This window comes from Malus domestica, chromosome 15 (genome assembly GCF_042453785.1).
Source record: "Malus domestica chromosome 15, GDT2T_hap1".
NCBI classification, from domain to species: domain Eukaryota; kingdom Viridiplantae; phylum Streptophyta; class Magnoliopsida; order Rosales; family Rosaceae; genus Malus; species Malus domestica.
The window spans coordinates 53,276,612-53,294,072 of record NC_091675.1 but is presented as its reverse complement, the minus strand read 5'-3'; the positions used below and the strand labels follow the sequence as shown (position 1 = coordinate 53,294,072).

Sequence of the window (17,461 nt, the reverse complement as noted above, 5' to 3'; positions counted from 1 at the left end):
AATGAATCGTCAATGAGAACTTTATATCTTCTCATGTTGGACAAACCAGCAGGTGTTTCTTCACAAATTTTACTGGCCCATCTCTTAGATGGACATAATAAGGAACATCAATTGTTTGTCTCTTACTTTTTTGGGTTTAGCTTTAAGTTATGATTTTTTATACCGTAATGAGGTTTTTTTTTCTCATAATGCATATGAAGACCTTTGACTCTGTTGGTTCTATTCTGTGTTTGAACTTTGAACCCAGAAAAACTCATATGTTGCTTTTGCAGTTTGATTAGTAGTTGTTAATTAGACACTTTCCCATATAATATGTTTATATGCCAACTCACTTAAATGTGTTAAAAGCAAAACTGCTTATCTTACCGGCCTCACCCACTCATGTATCCCTCTGTTTGTTCGTAATTGTCTTGAATTTATTCAATTTAAATGTGTTTTATCCATCTGATTACATCTGAAACAGCTGGTTCCCGCAGCAACGCGCGGGCGTAATTTCTAGTTGAAATTAAATCTTGCTTTCCAATAGAAAATCAAACATACTAAAGAGGAATACAACTGTGTGAATCAACATAAGATTAACATATCATATACTCACAAAATAAATTTAAAAATTATCACAGAAATTATAAAGCAAATCTTACAATTTTATATGGCCAAAGAAAAAACCAAGGAAAAGATAAAATAAATTGGTACAAAGAAGCATACAACAGTGTAACATTCTAATTGGATAGCAAAAGAGTAGAAACAAATCACACATACTCGATTTATCTGCACAAAATAGTTAATAACGTTCAGCGATTGCCGCATAAAACTTCTTCACAATGCGATTTTGGAACTGAGAAATTGCATTGCTCCATGGCACATTAGACAACAATGAACCAAGAACAATCCAAAACCCAAATGCAAAACCAAGCCCCAAACTCAGATAGAAACCACCGTCTTCAAGAAAATGACCTTCTCTCTGCTTCTCATCACCTACTGGTGGCATGGCCTCATTTGTACTGCAACGCTCTTCCAGTGGAGGTCCGCAAAGTTTATTGCCAACATAACTGGACAAATCAAAGGTCTGAAGCTGAGTGCTTTTTGGAATTTGCCCAATCAGATTGTTATAGGACAAATTTAGATGATTGAGAAATGTTAAATTCGAGATGCTTGGAGAAATTTCGCCAGAAAGTTGGTTCACAGACAAATCAAGCGTCTCTAACGCTCCCATATCACCGATTTTGGAAGGGATTCTTCCGGCCAGAAGATTATCAGATAAATTCAATGTTTGTAGGCTAGTGAGGTTGGTCAACTCTTCAGGGATTTCTCCAAATAACATGTTCCTTGAAAGGTCCAAGCTAGTTACCAAACGAAGCACTGTGTCATATTTCACTTCTCTGCCTTTGGCCACAAAAACCGCATTCTCTGTGTAGGAGTAGGAGAGCTGAAAAGTATTCATACCAGTAACCGAAGAAACGGAGAATTCAATACTGGGAGCTTCTTCACTTGAAAATTTAGTGGCCATGGATGACAAATTTTGGAAACATCTTGGTATCGTTCCCGAGAGATTGTTATGCGCAAGGTCCAAGATTTGGAGCTTTGTGAGACTACAAAGTTCATGAGGAATGGTGCCTTGGAACATATTTGAGCGAAGAATAAGAACCACCAAGCTTTGGCCAAACCATATCGGAATGCTTCCAACAAACTTATTTCCAAGAAGGTCAAGAAGGAGCAACTCTTGACAGTTTTGTAGGGACACGGGTAATTCTCCATATAGGTTATTATTGCGCAAGTGCAATGATTGAAGGGAAAGTAAGTCCCCGATAGAGCTTGGAATTTTCCCCGTCAAATTGTTGTCTTCTAAATTCACTACTGTCAAGTTTGGCCAGTGTAACCGACAATCCGGAATTTCTCCAGTGAGGAGATTGTTGTCAAGAAGAAGAGTTTGAAGGTTTTTAGGTACATCACTCCTATCACAAAAGAAGTGAGAGAGAGTTCCAGAAAATAATGAATTGGAAAGATCTAGTGCAATCACTGTCGAAGACACAAGAGGCAATGAACCGTTGAATTGGTTAGATCCTAAGTCAATGGCAAGATAAACAAATTCCAAATGCTTTTGTTTTGGCCTGTGGGTAGAAGCTATATTTGGAACCTCCCCGGACAATTGATTATGAGAGAGATCCACAAAGATACCTGGACCCATGTTTTCAACAGAAAAAATGTTCCACAACCAAGCCGGAATGGTACCAGAAATTCCTGTATTGGACATATTAAGAGCGAACAAATGTTTTTGACTCTGAAGCCATGCAGGCAACTGTGATGGGTCCAGACGCCAAGAACTTAAACCCAACGTAGAAAGTTGAAAAGGAGGAACCCAGTCTGGGCTAGTTTTAAGAGTCAAGGAGTTCTCATTTGCATAAAAGGTAAACAAGCTTGTAAGATTAGTAAAATGAGCTTCAGAGACAACCCCCTCGAATGAATTGTCAGAAATGATCAACACCTCTAAACTTGATAGATTTCCTAAAGATACTGGAATGGGGCCTTCGAATGAATTGTCAGAAATGATCAACTCCTCTAAACGTGATAGATTTCCTAAAGACACTGGAATGGGGCCCGATATTGAATTATTTGAAAGATCAAGGATGCGTAAATTTTTTAAAAATCCCAGTTGATCAGATAAATGACCTGAAAAATTATTATCCGAAAGATGTAAATAATCTATTTGACCAAAATTACTACAGCTAGACAAAATTTCAAAGATTTCTGATACCCTCCCCCGGAAATTGTTTGACCATAGATCAAAAGAAGTCAACTTACAAAGATTTCCCAATGAGTTTGGGATTTCCCCTTCAAGCTGATTATGATGTAATTGAAGATCAACAAGGGCTGTCAAGTTTCCAAGGGAACTCGAAATCTCACCATGGAAAGCATTGACAGAAAGATCAAGGGACTCAAGATGGTTCAAACTGTACAACCATTGAGGTATGGTAGAGTTGAAATAGTTTATGGATAGATCAAGAACTTTAAGACTTGTCAAGTTCGCAATACCACTTGGTATGTGATAAAGATTGCAATCCGACAAGTGCAACTCGACCAGGAGAGAAGGGAGTGTGTTTACTTGTAACCATTGCGGTATGGTAGAGTTGAAATAGTTGTAGGACAGATCAAGAACTTTAAGACTTGTCAAGTTCGCAATACCACTTGGCATGTGATAAAGTTCACAATCAAACAAATGTAACTCGACCAGCAGAGAAGGGAGTGTGTTTACTTGTAACCAATGAGATGCGTTGGTAAGATCTACATAACTCATGTCAAGATGTTTCAACTGAGAAAGACCAAAGAGCCATTTGAGATTCTCGACCTTCGAACCATAGTTATCAGAAAGGTCCAGATAACGCAGGCTCGAGAGATTTCCCAACTGATGAGGAATGGTTCCGTTGAACCATGCAAACGAGAGGTTAAGATATCTTAAACCTTCAAGAGAACCCAGAAAGCTAGGAAACTGTCGTCCTCCAAAATCATTGTAGCTCAAGTCCAAGTAGGTGAGATGCTTTAAATTGAGTAGAGAAGGATTTACCTTACCACCCAGCTTACGGTCCTCACCAGCCACGTCATCATAATAACCAGCAAGGTGGAGCTCACGGACATGACCGGTTAAATTGTCGCAGGCAACACCGGTCCAGGTGCAACAATCGCCTTCAGCAACCCAAGAGGAAAGCAGATTTGAAGAATCATTGAGATCTTTCTTGAACATAAGAAGTGTTTGTCTCTCATTTTCTCGGCAAGGCACATTCGGGTTTCCATTGCATAAGCTGAGTGTAAAAGACGCAATGGATAGAAGAAAGCTGAGTATTGGAACAAGTCTCATGACTCTATCCATGTAGATATCAAGTAGGTGATTGGTGTGAGGAATGAGTAATTTAGAGTGTTATTTATACACACATTAGTAAAGATATTTACTGCAAATTACTTTTCTACATCTCCAGACCTACAAAGACGGTAGTGAGTCAAGAGATATAAGACAAAAAGGATGGTCCATCCCCAAAACAAATTGCAGACAGTGATGGTTCAACTTCATCCCCAAAACATAAATACAAGTACAAATTGCAAACGTTCGACCACTTTTATACAGCAGGAATTGAATCTCAATCTCACTCTTGATAAATAAAAAAATGAAAATTTAAAAGGAAACAAAAGCCTAGATGCCTTTGCGCCTCCTTCCACGGCACAGCCCCACCCAGTTTCCGCCATGGCTGCTGTTCCAAAATTTTCTGATGATTTCCTCATCAGTCACGGAAATTTCAAAACAAAAGAATTAGCCTTGCACTTCCCAGTAACTTGTAATGTTATACTTTCTTCGCAACCATACAGAAACTAAAATTGAATCTAATTGTCTAACCTTCAAATCAAATCCTGTTTTCTTCTTTACCAACTCTCCAAATTCAACCAGAACCACGCTGAATGGATGAGTCCGACTCAGCCAAGCAAACCCATCAGCCACGCTGAATGTATTTCCAAACGCCTTCACACCGCTTTCGGATGCCGATCATTTTCGAGTTTAATCCCCAAATCGTGAAGAAAAGAGATGCGGCGGTGTGTGGAAGGGGATTACCAGATTGGGCCGGAGGAGGCAAAAACTTCAAGAACACGATCTATTTTGTTCTTTTTTTCTTTTTTTCTTTTCATTTTTAAATTTATTTAAAGATTAAAAATGAGATTAAATTCCACTTGTGTAAAAACATAACACATGGCGAAATTCGAAAGGAAATATCACGGATGACGAGGTATTACTGTACTACACTATAATTTCTCGTCTATGGGAGGGTAAAAAATGAACAAGATGTTTGGATCCAGAATAAGTTTGGGCCTATATTAGGCCTAATGCCTTTATTTCATTCAAGTACTAATAGATATGGACAAGGATTGTTTGCCCTCCTGTTTGTGTGGTCACGGTTAAGCCACGTTAACATTTTATATTACTATTCATTTTTGTTTTATTATATCTATAAAAAAACAATATAAAATGTTGACGTAGCTTAACCGTGACCACACAAAAAAGAAGGGTACGAGGAGGAGGGCAGACAATCCTTGTCCAATAGATATTTAATTTCAACATAAGTGAACAGTAATTGAGCTCAAGGATTTGAAACTACTTTACATGTGGCATTGTGGGCGACAAACACCCTGTCACACTGTACATTTAACCCATGCGGTTTTACAGAGGAAAAACTACTTTCTGATGACATTTTGGTAATTTTGAGGGGATAAAGGCTCAAGTTGCAATGTAAATTTTATTTTTCCTTCTGTTAGTATTCACATCAACAACTAGGAGCATACATAATTATACTAAGAGTGTAAGGTTTAAACCGGAAGAAATGTTTGTTCCATATATAACAACATAAAGAAAGAAGAAAATGGCACTCAACTCACAACTCATAAAATTTTTGAATCTCTGCATTCTACAATATTTCAAATCACTTCAACAATGTGCACGAACTTGCCCGACTAGCAAGAAAGTTTGCCCAAATGGGTTTAACTTGCCTGATCTCTTATATTTTTCATTTCTTTTGAGTTATTACTTTGTAGTTGGATATTTTCTAAGTATTTAACATCATTTCCTTTCTGTTCTTTCATTTTCGTATGGTCTTTCGTACATTTATATAAACATATCCATGTGAGAATTGCAAACTGAGTTGAACTAAGAGCCAATTAGCTTGTGGTTATCATTTGTCATACATAAAGAAAATATTTGAAGTCCTTTATAAAATAAGGCATATAAAAGAACTTAACTTAGATCATAACCCCATCTATGCCACATACCTTGAAGAACATACCTTGTTTGCGAGAGATGGTTAGTAACCTGAAAAATACAACTCATATAAGGTCCTCTGAAATACACATTGTGAGATGAATGAGTAGTCATCTAGAAGATAAATTATGTATCAGAGTAAACAGAGCTTACTCTTCGTTGGTCAAAGAGAAAGACTTTATTCATCAAGACAATTTACCACTTGCATATGTAATTATATACCTCACGAGGAATAATATTCTACAGGTCTTATTTCTTTTTCTTTTTTGTCTTAAAGATGATTATTTTTCCCGTCAAAATATAATTGGAGGAGATTTTGCTCAGCCTTTGAAATTTATGAAAGAAGCTTCATTCTTCCACATCTAGCGCCACAAAGACGGTAGACAATGTCGTTGTGGAAAAATTTATAAGTCAGTCAAGAGATAAAAGGCAAAAATGATGGTCCATCCCCAAAACTAATTCCAGGCAATGATAGTTCAACTTCATCCCCAAAGAAAAGTCATGAGAGACATTTAGTAACCTGCGAAATAAAACAACTCCGATAAAGTTATTTGAAATGCGCATTTTGTGTGATGTATAGTAGTCTAGAAGACAAATTATGTATTAGAGAAAAGGGAGGTCCAAATTGGAGCATAGACATGACAATTTCTTAAACGGCTTGTTAATTTTATTCGAAACGATAAGAAAATAACGGGTTTTGGGTCAACGAGTTAACTAATTGGGTCGTTATAGGTCATACGTTAAGAATCCATTAATCTCTCATAGTATTTACCCGTGTATGACCAGTTTCGACCCGATAAGAAAAAAGCTAGTTAATAATTTTAAACCACTAAAAAAACCTTACTACAATAGCCATAATATTTAATCTCACATAAGTAAGATTAAAAAATTTCAAAGCACATTAAACATACGAAAGCAATTTAAAAATACCAAAGCACATTAAAATTTCATAATAATTGATTTACAAGTGTGAAAAAATATGCAAACACTTGTGATCGCACGATTTGGTGATGGGTGCATCATCGTTTGGATTTTTAAAACCCTACAAACCCTCATGAATAGTGTTTTAAGGGGGAGTTCAAAATTAAAAAAAAAACATATTATTAATGTAAAAGTATAAGCGCTCGAGGTTGCATTCTCTAAGCTTAGAAAATGGTTACATCGTCATCCTCATCCTTGCTCGACTAGCAAGAAAGTTTGCCAAAATGGGTTTAACTTGCTTGATCTCTTAAAATTTTCATTCTTTCAAGTTATTACTTTGTAGTTGGATATTTTCTAAGTATTTAACATCATTTCCAAACTGAGTTGAACTAAGCGCCAATCAGCTTGTGGTTATCATTTGTCATACATAAAGAAAATATTTGAAGTCCCTTATAAAATAAGGCATATTAAAGAACTTAACTTGGATCATAACCCCATTCATACCACATACCTTGAAGAACATACCTTGTTTGCGAGAGATGGTTAGTAACCTGAGAAATATAACTCCTATAAGGTCATCTGAAATACACATTGTGAGATAAATGAGTAGTCATCTAGAAGATAAATTATGTATCAGAGTAAACAAAGCTTTCTCTTCGTTGGTCAAAGAGAAAGACCTTATCCATCAAGACAATTTAACACTTGCATATATAATTATATACCTCACGAGGAACAATATTCTACATGTCTTATTTCTTTTCTCTTCTTTTTTTTTTTTTTGTCTTAAGATGATTATTTTTCCCGTCAAAATATAATTGGAGGAGAATTTGCTCAACCTTTGAAATTTATGAAAGGAGGTTCATTCTTCTACATCCAGCGCCACAAAGACGGTAGACAAAGTCGTTGTGGAAAAATTTATAAGTCAGTCAAGAGATAAAAGACACAAATGATGGTCCATCCCCAAAACTAATTCCAGGCAGTGAAAGTTCAACTTCATCCCCAAAGAAAAGTCATGAGAGACACTTAGTAACCTGAGAAATAAAACAACTCCGATAAAGTTCTTTGAAATGCGCATTTTGTGTGATGTATAGTAGTCTAGAAGATAAATTATGTATCAGAGAAAAGGGAGGTCCAAATTGGAGCATAGACATGACAATTTTTTGCACATCCTGTTAATTTTATTCGAAACGACAAGAAAATAATGGGTTTTGCTTCAACGAGTTAACTAATCGGGTCGTTATCGGTCACACATTAAGAACCCGTTAATCTCTCATAATATTTACCTATGGATGACCGGTTTCGACCTGATAAGAAAAAAAGGTAGTTAATAGTTTTAAACTACTAAAAAATCTTACTACAATAGCCATAGTATTTAATCTCACATAAGTAAGATTAAAAAGTTTCAAAGCACATTAAAGATACCAAAGCAATTTAAAAATACTAAAGCACATTAAACATAATAATTGATTTACAAGTGTGAAAAAATATGCAAACGCTCGTGATCGCACGATTTGGCGATGGGTACATCATCGTTTGGATTTTTAAAACCCTACAAACCCTCATGAACAGTGTTTTAAGGGGGAGTTCAAAATTTAAAAAAAAAAAACATATTATTAATGTAAAAGTATAACGCTCGAGGTTGCATTCTCTAAGCTTAGAAAATACTAAAGCACATTAAAATTTCATAATAATTGATTTACAAGTGTGAAAAAATATGCAAACACTCGTGATCGCACGATTTGGTGATGGGTGCATCATCGTTTGGATTTTTAAAACCCTACAAACCCTCATGAATAGTGTTTTAAGGGGGAGTTCAAAATTAAAAAAAAAACATATTATTAATGTAAAAGTATAAACGCTCGAGGTTGCATTCTCTAAGCTTAGAAAATGGTTACATCGTCATCCTCATCCTTGCTCGACTAGCAAGAAAGTTTGCCAAAATGGGTTTAACTTGCTTGATCTCTTAAAATTTTCATTCTTTCAAGTTATTACTTTGTAGTTGGATATTTTCTAAGTATTTAACATCATTTCCAAATTGAGTTGAACTAAGAGCCAATCAGCTTGTGGTTATCATTTGTCATACATAAAGAAAATATTTGAAGTCCCTTATAAAATAAGGCATATTAAAGAACTTAACTTGGATCATAACCCCATTCATACCACATACCTTGAAGAACATACCTTGTTTGCGAGAGATGGTTAGTAACCTGAGAAATATAACTCCTATAAGGTCATCTGAAATACACACTGTGAGATAAATGAGTAGTCATCTAGAAGATAAATTATGTATCAGAGTAAACAAAGCTTTCTCTTCGTTGGTCAAAGAGAAAGACCTTATCCATCAAGACAATTTACCACTTGCATATATAATTATATACCTCACGAGGAATAATATTCTACATGTCTTATTTCTTTTCTCTTTTTTTTTTTTTTTGTCTTAAGATGATTATTTTTCCCGTCAAAATATAATTGGAGGAGAATTTGCTCAACCTTTGAAATTTATGAAAGGAGGTTCATTCTTCTGCATCCAGCGCCACAAAGACGGTAGACAAAGTCGTTGTGGAAAAATTTATAAGTCAGTCAAGAGATAAAAGACACAAATGATGGTCCATCCCCAAAACTAATTCCAGGCAGTGAAAGTTCAACTTCATCCCCAAAGAAAAGTCATGAGAGACACTTAGTAACCTGAGAAATAAAACAACTCCGATAAAGTTCTTTGAAATGCGCATTTTGTGTGATGTATAGTAGTCTAGAAGATAAATTATGTATCAGAGAAAAGGGAGGTCCAAATTGGAGCATAGACATGACAATTTTTTGCACATCCTGTTAATTTTATTCGAAACGACAAGAAAATAATGGGTTTTGCTTCAACGAGTTAACTAATCGGGTCGTTATCGGTCACACATTAAGAACCCGTTAATCTCTCATAATATTTACCTGTGGATGACCTGTTTCGACCTGATAAGAAAAAAAGGTAGTTAATAGTTTTAAACTACTAAAAAATCTTACTACAATAGCCATAGTATTTAATCTCACATAAGTAAGATTAAAAAGTTTCAAAGCACATTAAAGATACCAAAGCAATTTAAAAATACTAAAGCACATTAAACATAATAATTGATTTACAAGTGTGAAAAAATATGCAAACGCTCGTGATCGCACGATTTGGCGATGGGTACATCATCGTTTGGATTTTTAAAACCCTACAATCCCTCATGAACAGTGTTTTAAGGGGGAGTTCAAAATTAAAAAAAAAACATATTATTAATGTAAAAGTATAAACGCTCGAGGTTGCATTCTCTAAGCTTAGAAAATAGTTACATCGTCGTTTAGATTTTTAAAACGTTCTAAGGCCTCATTAATAGTGTTTATTATTTGAGTGCAAATTAATAAAAATTCATAATAATTAATGTAGTGAAAAATGTTTAAAAAAAAAAATATATATATATATATATACACACAATCACTCGTAGTGACAAACTTTACAACTTTCTTGAAGGGGTCAACTTTGAAATTCGACACCGCAATCCAAAAACCTAGATTTATATTAAACCTTTGATTGTTGTTTATGCTTTATTCTTCTCACCAAATTTCATTTTTCAGATTTTCTTTTTTGAAAACATGATCTTTTAGCGGATGCAGAAAAATGAATGGTTTGGATCATTGATATCACGTTCCAACGTTTACGGTTAACTCAAATATGAGTCGATATTGTATAGTTTCTAGAGACTTTATAAACTCTGAGCAATATTTTCACCAACTGTAAAATCTGAAAGTGATATCAACGATCTGAATCATTTATCTTTTTGCATCCGCTAGAAGATCATGTTTTCAAAAATGAAAATATGAAGGGAAAAAAAAACGAAATACCATGAGAAGAATAGAGCATAAACGTTAATGACAATCAACGATTAAATTTAAATCAATGGTTTATGGGATTATGGTGATGAATTTCAAAGTTGACATCTTCACAAAATTTGTAGAGCTTGTTATTACGAGCTTTGTATCTCTTTATATATATATATATATATATATATATTTCACAATTCTACATTAATTAAAAAACCTTACTACAACACTAGCCATATAAGTGAGATTAAATCCTTACAGTTGGATTCTTTCATCTCATTTATGTTTTTATTATTACATTTTTCATTTTATTATTTGTTAACTAGAATATATTTTCTTTAACAGGTAATGAGTTAGGGCATATTACCCCATTAATATTAAAGGGTTGGGTTTGTGTTGGATCATATTATCGCTTCATTTTAATGGGTGTTATACGACACGATCCATTAAGATATTAGGTATATCACCACAACGACACGAATCAAACCATTCCATATCCCAAACCAAATTGCCAGAAAGCAACAAATATAAATCTATCAAATTTGCATTTCTTTCAAGTTATTACTTTGTTGTTGGATATTTTCTAAGTATTTAACATTATTTCCTTACTATTCTTTCATTTTCGTAGTGTTTGATACATTTTCGTAAACATATCCATGTGAGAATTGCAAACTAAATTGAACTAGGAGCCAATTAGTTTGTGATTCGATTCATAACTTAAAAGACACGTTATGTGCATTTCAAGTAATTTGATTCATAACAATTGACAGCTCAACATTAGTCTTGCATAATATTCTATAGCCAATCTTATTTCTTTTTTTTTTGTCTTAAGATGGTTTTTTTTCCCAATGAAACATATAATTGGAGAAGTTCTTGCTCAACCTTGGAATTTTATGAAAGGAGCTTCATTTTTCTACATCCAGCCCCACATAGACGTTTGACAAAGTCTATAAGTTAGTCAAGGGAAATAAGACAAAAGTGATGGTCCATCCCCAAAATAAATTCCAGGCAGTGATGGTTCTAACTTGATCCACAAGGAAAGTCATGTGGTTGTGAGGGAAGCCGTAGCTGAATATTTTTCAAACTTTTAATATTAAAGATTTGGAATTTGGAAATGAAGGGCTTGAAATAAACATTTGGCCCCTACATCCATACAAATTAAATGTAAATAGGATTGATAATTGAGCCAGTGATGGTAACACGTGGCCAAATGTACACACATTTCAAATTCAAAACATCAAATTTCAATTTGATGGCTGAATTGGCAATTTGACATATTGTCAATATTTTCATTCCACCCGATATGCCAAAATTTATTGCTTCATTTATGTTTTTTTAAACAAAAATAATAAAAGTTGGGTTGTTGTTGGTTTAAAAATGATATAATTTATTGCTTCATTTAAGGTAAGACAAGTGGAATACCTTTGGAAATAGAAAAAAATCAAATTTGAAGGCAACTTAAATTTGACATCTCTGTCCATATCAGCTTAGCCTTTTTTTCCATGTCATATTTGGCATCTCAGTTGGAGTAAATGATACGTCAATTATTACTCTTATATGTCTATGTGACATTTTTGACATCTTCTTTGAACATGATCTTACTTACAATCATGAACGAGAGACAGTTATGGCAAGTTAGTTCTTGGAAGTCCTCCAATCCCATATGTGATGCAAATGGGACTCGCGCTTAAATAGGTATGGAAGGTGAACGCAAAAACGACCATAGAGCGATCGCCTGTACTCAAGTTTAAGAACACAAAGACGACTGGACCTGTCTTTGCAAAAACAACTGTAGGGCAATCACCTAATTAGTAAACGACCACCGAATGATCTAAGAAGTGCACAAACCCGTGATTCAACCAGCAACCGCGGAGTCTAGGAGCTATCTCAATATAACAGGGGCTTAGCAACTCGATCATGATTAGTAGCGTTCATATTATAAATCACTTTGTAAATATATCTCTGCAAAAAATCAATAGCTGCTCTTCCATAATCATTGAACAGATGGCCGCCTTATTCGTATACTTTAAATCAACAATGCATTACCAACTCAAACACCTAAACCTCCAACACTACAAAGCAAAAATACATTCCCAACAAGAAACTTGCAATTTGCAAAAGAATACAGGTTTTCGACCTTTCCGGGAGACGTTTGCTTGGGGAAAGACATTGCTCTTTGAACAAAAATACTTTGTTGGGCAGCTTTCGACGTTTCGTTGTAAAAAACAAGGGACCCAGAAACATATCATGGATCGGCATACGAAGGAACTGGGAGGAAAGGAAACGGTGCAATAGAGGCGTACGATACAGGTGGGCGAACTTGGGAGCCATCTGTGGAATTCCTCGACCTACTCTTCCGTTTGACATTGCCGTCTTGTGAGGACAATGAAACCTCAACACTACTCTCTAAATTCTCTTCAGAAAGGCTTTGTTGATTATCAACGATGCGGTGGAACATAATCCCCGACATAAATACAGGAAGGTAAAGAAGGCTGGCATGAAACATCTTCCTTGCTTTATGTGTAGTACGGTCTCGATAGAACGAAAATGATGTTGCAGCTATCGCGAGAGTAAGAAGAGTAGATTCAAGACAAAACCATCCAGACGTCATACCCCCTGCAGACAGAAGAAACGGGTGGAATGAGATGTAATCCCCAACATTAATTATTCCCTGCTTAGTGATCAAAGGCCAAAGGTTGCATCTCAAGCATGGAATATTTTGGTCATTCCACTACCAAGAAGAGTTGCGTGATAACAAAGATGACATGTCCGATTAATCAATCACGTACAACGATGATCAAGAATTGTCCCCACAGTATCATACAATTGATAACAGGTAGAAGGAGCCACATATTAAAGTCAATGTACGAGAGGACCAGCGACATGAAATCACCCAAAACCATGAGTAACAAATATAACTCGTCAGCTTTGTTAAACCCACCAAGAGTCTTGGGAAAATGCAAATAGCTAAAGACTCATATTGCAATCTGAAAACAGCCATATCAGACACGATAGCCAGATACCAATCTATTTCATGGAAGAAAAAAAAGAAAAGAGAGACATTTCTTGTGTTTTTTCCCAATGGTAAATGTAAGTCTAAATCACTTATTTTCAATTTAACGAAGACCAATGCTGGCACTTATATGACTGAAAACCTTCTGTCACTAAGAAATAAGATTGGTTGAACATTGGTTGAAAAGCGAGAAGAAAAAGAAAAAGGCCCAAAGAGCATTACAAGAAGACAACCACCAACAGGAATACAAAAATACAAATAGAAACACGATTAGAAAAAGAAAGATGGTTTGTGAGTCCTGGACTTACAGTCATAGGCCAAGAACCCCAAAGGGATCATGTATATGCAATTCCTTAAAGCTACCGAGGCTGTTCTCTGACCAGAAGCATCAGCAAGGGAGAACATCCTAAATCTGAAAATGCAACAAACGAAAAAGGATTAGACACGAAGGAGCCAAGTGAACTGCATCAATAATCTGTGGACCACCATCAACATACAAAGATCCCACCTACAATCAGCTTGACAGCAAATTCCTAAAATCTCATGCTAATCATTTAAAAGGGGAATTAAATTGATAACAAAACAGGCTGCTCACAACATTCATTCTCAAAAGTATAAAATCTGTCAACTATAATTCTTTCTGCCTTGAACTCATAGGGCATAATTGGATATTGATTAATTCTTTCCATGAACAGATACAAGGCCCATGAAAGCAAAGGCAGGAAATAAAACTCCTGTTCTGAAACAATTTCCAGGTGCACTAGTTGAATCTTTTCAACTGATGACATAAATATTAAAGTAAGACCGTGAAAGACCCAAAAGTTCATACCCTCCGGCGCATAGTCATTACGGCACAAGTATGCTAGGGCCATAAAATGAGGTATTTGCCAAAAGTAGAGAGCAGCTGGGAGTAGCATTGCATTGAGGGAAACCTGGCCGGAAGCTGCAGCCCAACTGAAACCCAAAATAGAAATCATGAACCAGAATGCAGGAAATTCAGTTCTTGATAACAACTTTTTTATGGCATGACTCGTAATGAAACAAACAAGAATATCAGTTCAGATCTGCAAAGGGAACTTCAACATGGAGAAAATTATAGAGTATACGAATACTGCAAGGGGAACTTCCAGCACAAAGAATTATAACGAAGAAAATTAGATCTATTCCCATTTTTTTTCAATCAGAATAAATAAGAATTATTCTTGTATGAATAAGAAAAAAGAAGGTTGAATTATAGACAAGAAAATAGTAAAACTACTAGTAACTGAATAAAAAAACCCAGTTTCTATTTTTTACGCCTACGGCTAAAGTCAGCCACCATGATTCCCAACGATCTCCATAATAACATCCTAAGATCAAGGTTGATTGGCAGGGTTAGAAGCTTCATATCTAAAAGTCTATGGCGCAGATAAAACGGGATATCAGAGAGGTAAGTAATGGTCAATCATCTTCTTATATACATGCAAACACAAACCGATCAACAATAATTGGGTTCCTTTGTGGTGCAGTCCTTGGCTACAGGAGTGTTATACCAATCAGATGGTGACACAAAGAAAACCACCTCTGCATGGGGCGGTTCAAGATCAACTTGGAAATGGTCCCATAACAAGGCGTACACACACGCAAACACGTGTGTGTGTGTGTGTGTGTGAGTGAGCGTGCGCGCGCGCGAGAGAGAGAGAGAGAGAGAGAGAGAGAGAGAGAGATCTATTACTGTTAAACAAGTGGAAGCTACGAGGTAAGTTTGTAGATATTACAAAAAAATTCAGACCAGAGAGGGAGGTCATGGGGAGGACAGAGAGAAAAAGATACAGGAGGAATTTGCAGTTTTATGTATAATATATTTGGTACAGTACAACAATGGGTACTTTTCAATATATACTGGAAAACAAACTTCGTTTTTATTTAATGCTTAATGGGGATTAGAGAAAACCCAGATCAGTTTTGGGCTGCCAAAATATATTGCAACAACTAACATTTAAGCTACTATGAGTCAATTGAAAGAATAATTGTTCAACAGCCAAAGCAATAAATAAAGTAACTCCAATAGGTCCAATGAAAATAGCATGTAGCTCAAAGAAACTTACGGAACAAATTACCCTAGAAGTGGAGGGATAGCACCAACAACAGCACCAACCCATGTGTTCACTGGGTGAATCTGCTTCAATGGAGTGTAGACAAACGCATAAAGTATTAGATTGGAAGCTCCAAGACCAGCTGCCAACATATTAGCCTGCAACAACCTTGTCATAAGAGTTGCAACATTAGTCCCCAAACAATCAAACATTTGAGGTGATGGAAATCAAACATTTAATGTCATATAACAATTATAGAAGAAAGTGTAAATTCATTTGGGCACCTTGCTTGCTAACAAAGCAGTGCCAGCTAAACCAGCAGCAGACGCCAAGGTGACTGCATGAGGGATCGTAATGCGTCCTGAAGGTAGTGGTCTGTTCTTCGTTCTGTTCATTTTGGCATCATTTTGCTTCTCAAACGCCTAAAACCAAATAATTTCAATGATTTAACACCTTACCTGATCAAATTGTTGATCTACAAAACTACAGGTACTGCAAATAGTGAGCCATTAACTACTCAAAAATGATCAAATGGGCCCTAAACAATGAAAAATTAGAAACTGCACCATCAAAATAAAATAATACAAAACTTTCGAAAACCATTAATCTTGAAACGATCCTAATTATCATTAAATATTTTGTTCATATTTTTCATATTGGTCCCTATAAAGTCTGATTCCATGCTAAGCTTCATTCCTGCTTGTATCTTAGATCCAACTTTAATGGACAAAAAAAAAATGTTCCGTGTGTGTAGTATGTGTATCTATCCTGTTAAAGGGAGACCTCTCTTTGCACACTGACCCACCAGTTAGCTCCATTTCCGTATATTGTGTGTGTGTAGAAAGAAAAATCTGTTATTGAACAGCAAACCTGATTTAAGGAATTAGCAGATGCTGCAACCATCATGGTACCAGCACATGTGCAACAAAGTCCAGCAAAATCAATGGCATGGCCACTTCCAAGAATAAACCCAGTTCCAGAAGTTGCAATGACTAAAATGCGGTGAAAGTGAAAAACTCATAAGAAAAAAAATCTTTAACTAAGTTTCAATGACGAAAAATTGATAATCTGCAGTTAGAAGAGAATCCGCTATGAACACAAAATGTACATGTTTAATGCATGAAAGAAAATACACCCGATAGGGCCGATACTGCTTTTACATGTTGAAGCAAAATATCGAAACATCTTTTCTAACAGAGCAATTAAACTGAGTCCTGAATTCAGGAGTTGAAAAAAAAAATTGGCTTAATAACTTAATAAGTGATAACTCAACTTACCTAGATGGAGGTGGAAAATATGTATTTTCTCGCTAAGTGACAATGGATATTTACTTGAGAAAGGGATCCCTTATGAATGTTTATATTGAAACCAGTATGGGTTACATGAACATGGGTGGGATGCAAAATCAGTTGTGAGGAGATCGAGTCTAAGCCCTTCAAAATAGAATTCTCAGGATGATTGTCCCTTCATCTTGCTGCAAGTTAGCACTGGTTACCGAAGAGAGGATGAATTCTAGGACGAGAAAAAGGGTTGGGGAGTCATATTTGAATAATTAGTTTCCTCACCTGTACAATATCTCCAGTTATTAAAACATGCCCCTTACTAGATTTGTAAGAACTTCTATTGCATTGAGCTGGGATGGTTTCAGGAAAGATATCAATGATTTGGAAATAGAGGGAGCTCACTTCTTGGTTGTCTTTTTTGGGGAATTTTTGTTTATATCTGGTTAGATCAGATGGTAGAAGATGGAGTTTATAACCATGTGGCAGCTTCTCGGTTTATGTGACAATCCATCTCTCTTTATTGATTTAG

At 35.7% G+C, this 17,461-nt stretch overlaps 2 protein-coding genes across 3 annotated transcripts; both read right to left on the bottom strand.

The window, feature by feature from the left end:
• Positions 1 to 560: 560 nt before the first annotated feature.
• LOC103417504 (receptor-like protein EIX1) lies at positions 561 to 4,520 on the bottom strand. Of its 2 annotated transcripts, XM_070814358.1 has the most exons (2): positions 4,382 to 4,520; positions 561 to 3,794 (listed from the first exon to the last, which is right to left on the bottom strand). In XM_070814358.1, the coding sequence occupies exon 2, from the start codon at positions 3,734 to 3,736 to the stop codon at positions 782 to 784; it is 2,955 nt and encodes a 984-aa protein (XP_070670459.1). In that variant the 5' UTR covers positions 3,737 to 3,794; positions 4,382 to 4,520; the 3' UTR covers positions 561 to 781. The 2 variants fall into 2 exon arrangements, with proteins under 2 accessions (XP_070670459.1, XP_028949735.1); XM_029093902.2 differs by lacking the exon at positions 4,382 to 4,520 and having other exon boundaries at positions 561 to 3,965.
• Positions 4,521 to 12,474: 7,954 nt separating this feature from the next.
• LOC103431812 (protoheme IX farnesyltransferase, mitochondrial-like) lies at positions 12,475 to 16,834 on the bottom strand. Its single transcript, XM_070813059.1, has 7 exons — positions 16,810 to 16,834; positions 16,520 to 16,665; positions 15,934 to 16,071; positions 15,674 to 15,807; positions 14,404 to 14,528; positions 13,883 to 13,987; positions 12,475 to 13,177 (listed from the first exon to the last, which is right to left on the bottom strand). Exons 1-7 carry the CDS (start codon positions 16,832 to 16,834, stop codon positions 12,807 to 12,809), a joined length of 1,044 nt encoding a protein of 347 aa, XP_070669160.1. The 3' UTR covers positions 12,475 to 12,806.
• Between the last annotated feature and the right edge of the window lie 627 nt (positions 16,835 to 17,461).

What these genes read in the sequence shown, in the direction of transcription:
- LOC103417504 (XM_029093902.2), bottom strand. Translation starts at nt 3,862, where the DNA reads ATGGATAGAGTCATGAGACTTGTTCCAATACTCAGCTTTCTTCTATCC.
- LOC103431812 (XM_070813059.1), bottom strand. Translation starts at nt 16,834, where the DNA reads ATGTTTCGATATTTTGCTTCAACAT. An exon ending in CTGCTTTGTTAGCAAGCAAG is followed by an intron (nt 15,808 to 15,933) that starts GTGCCCAAATGA and finishes AGGTTGTTGCAG; the next exon opens with GCTAATATGTTGGCAGCTGG. An exon ending in GCTATCCCTCCACTTCTAGG is followed by an intron (nt 14,529 to 15,673) that starts GTAATTTGTTCC and finishes TTTGGGTTTCAG; the next exon opens with TTGGGCTGCAGCTTCCGGCC.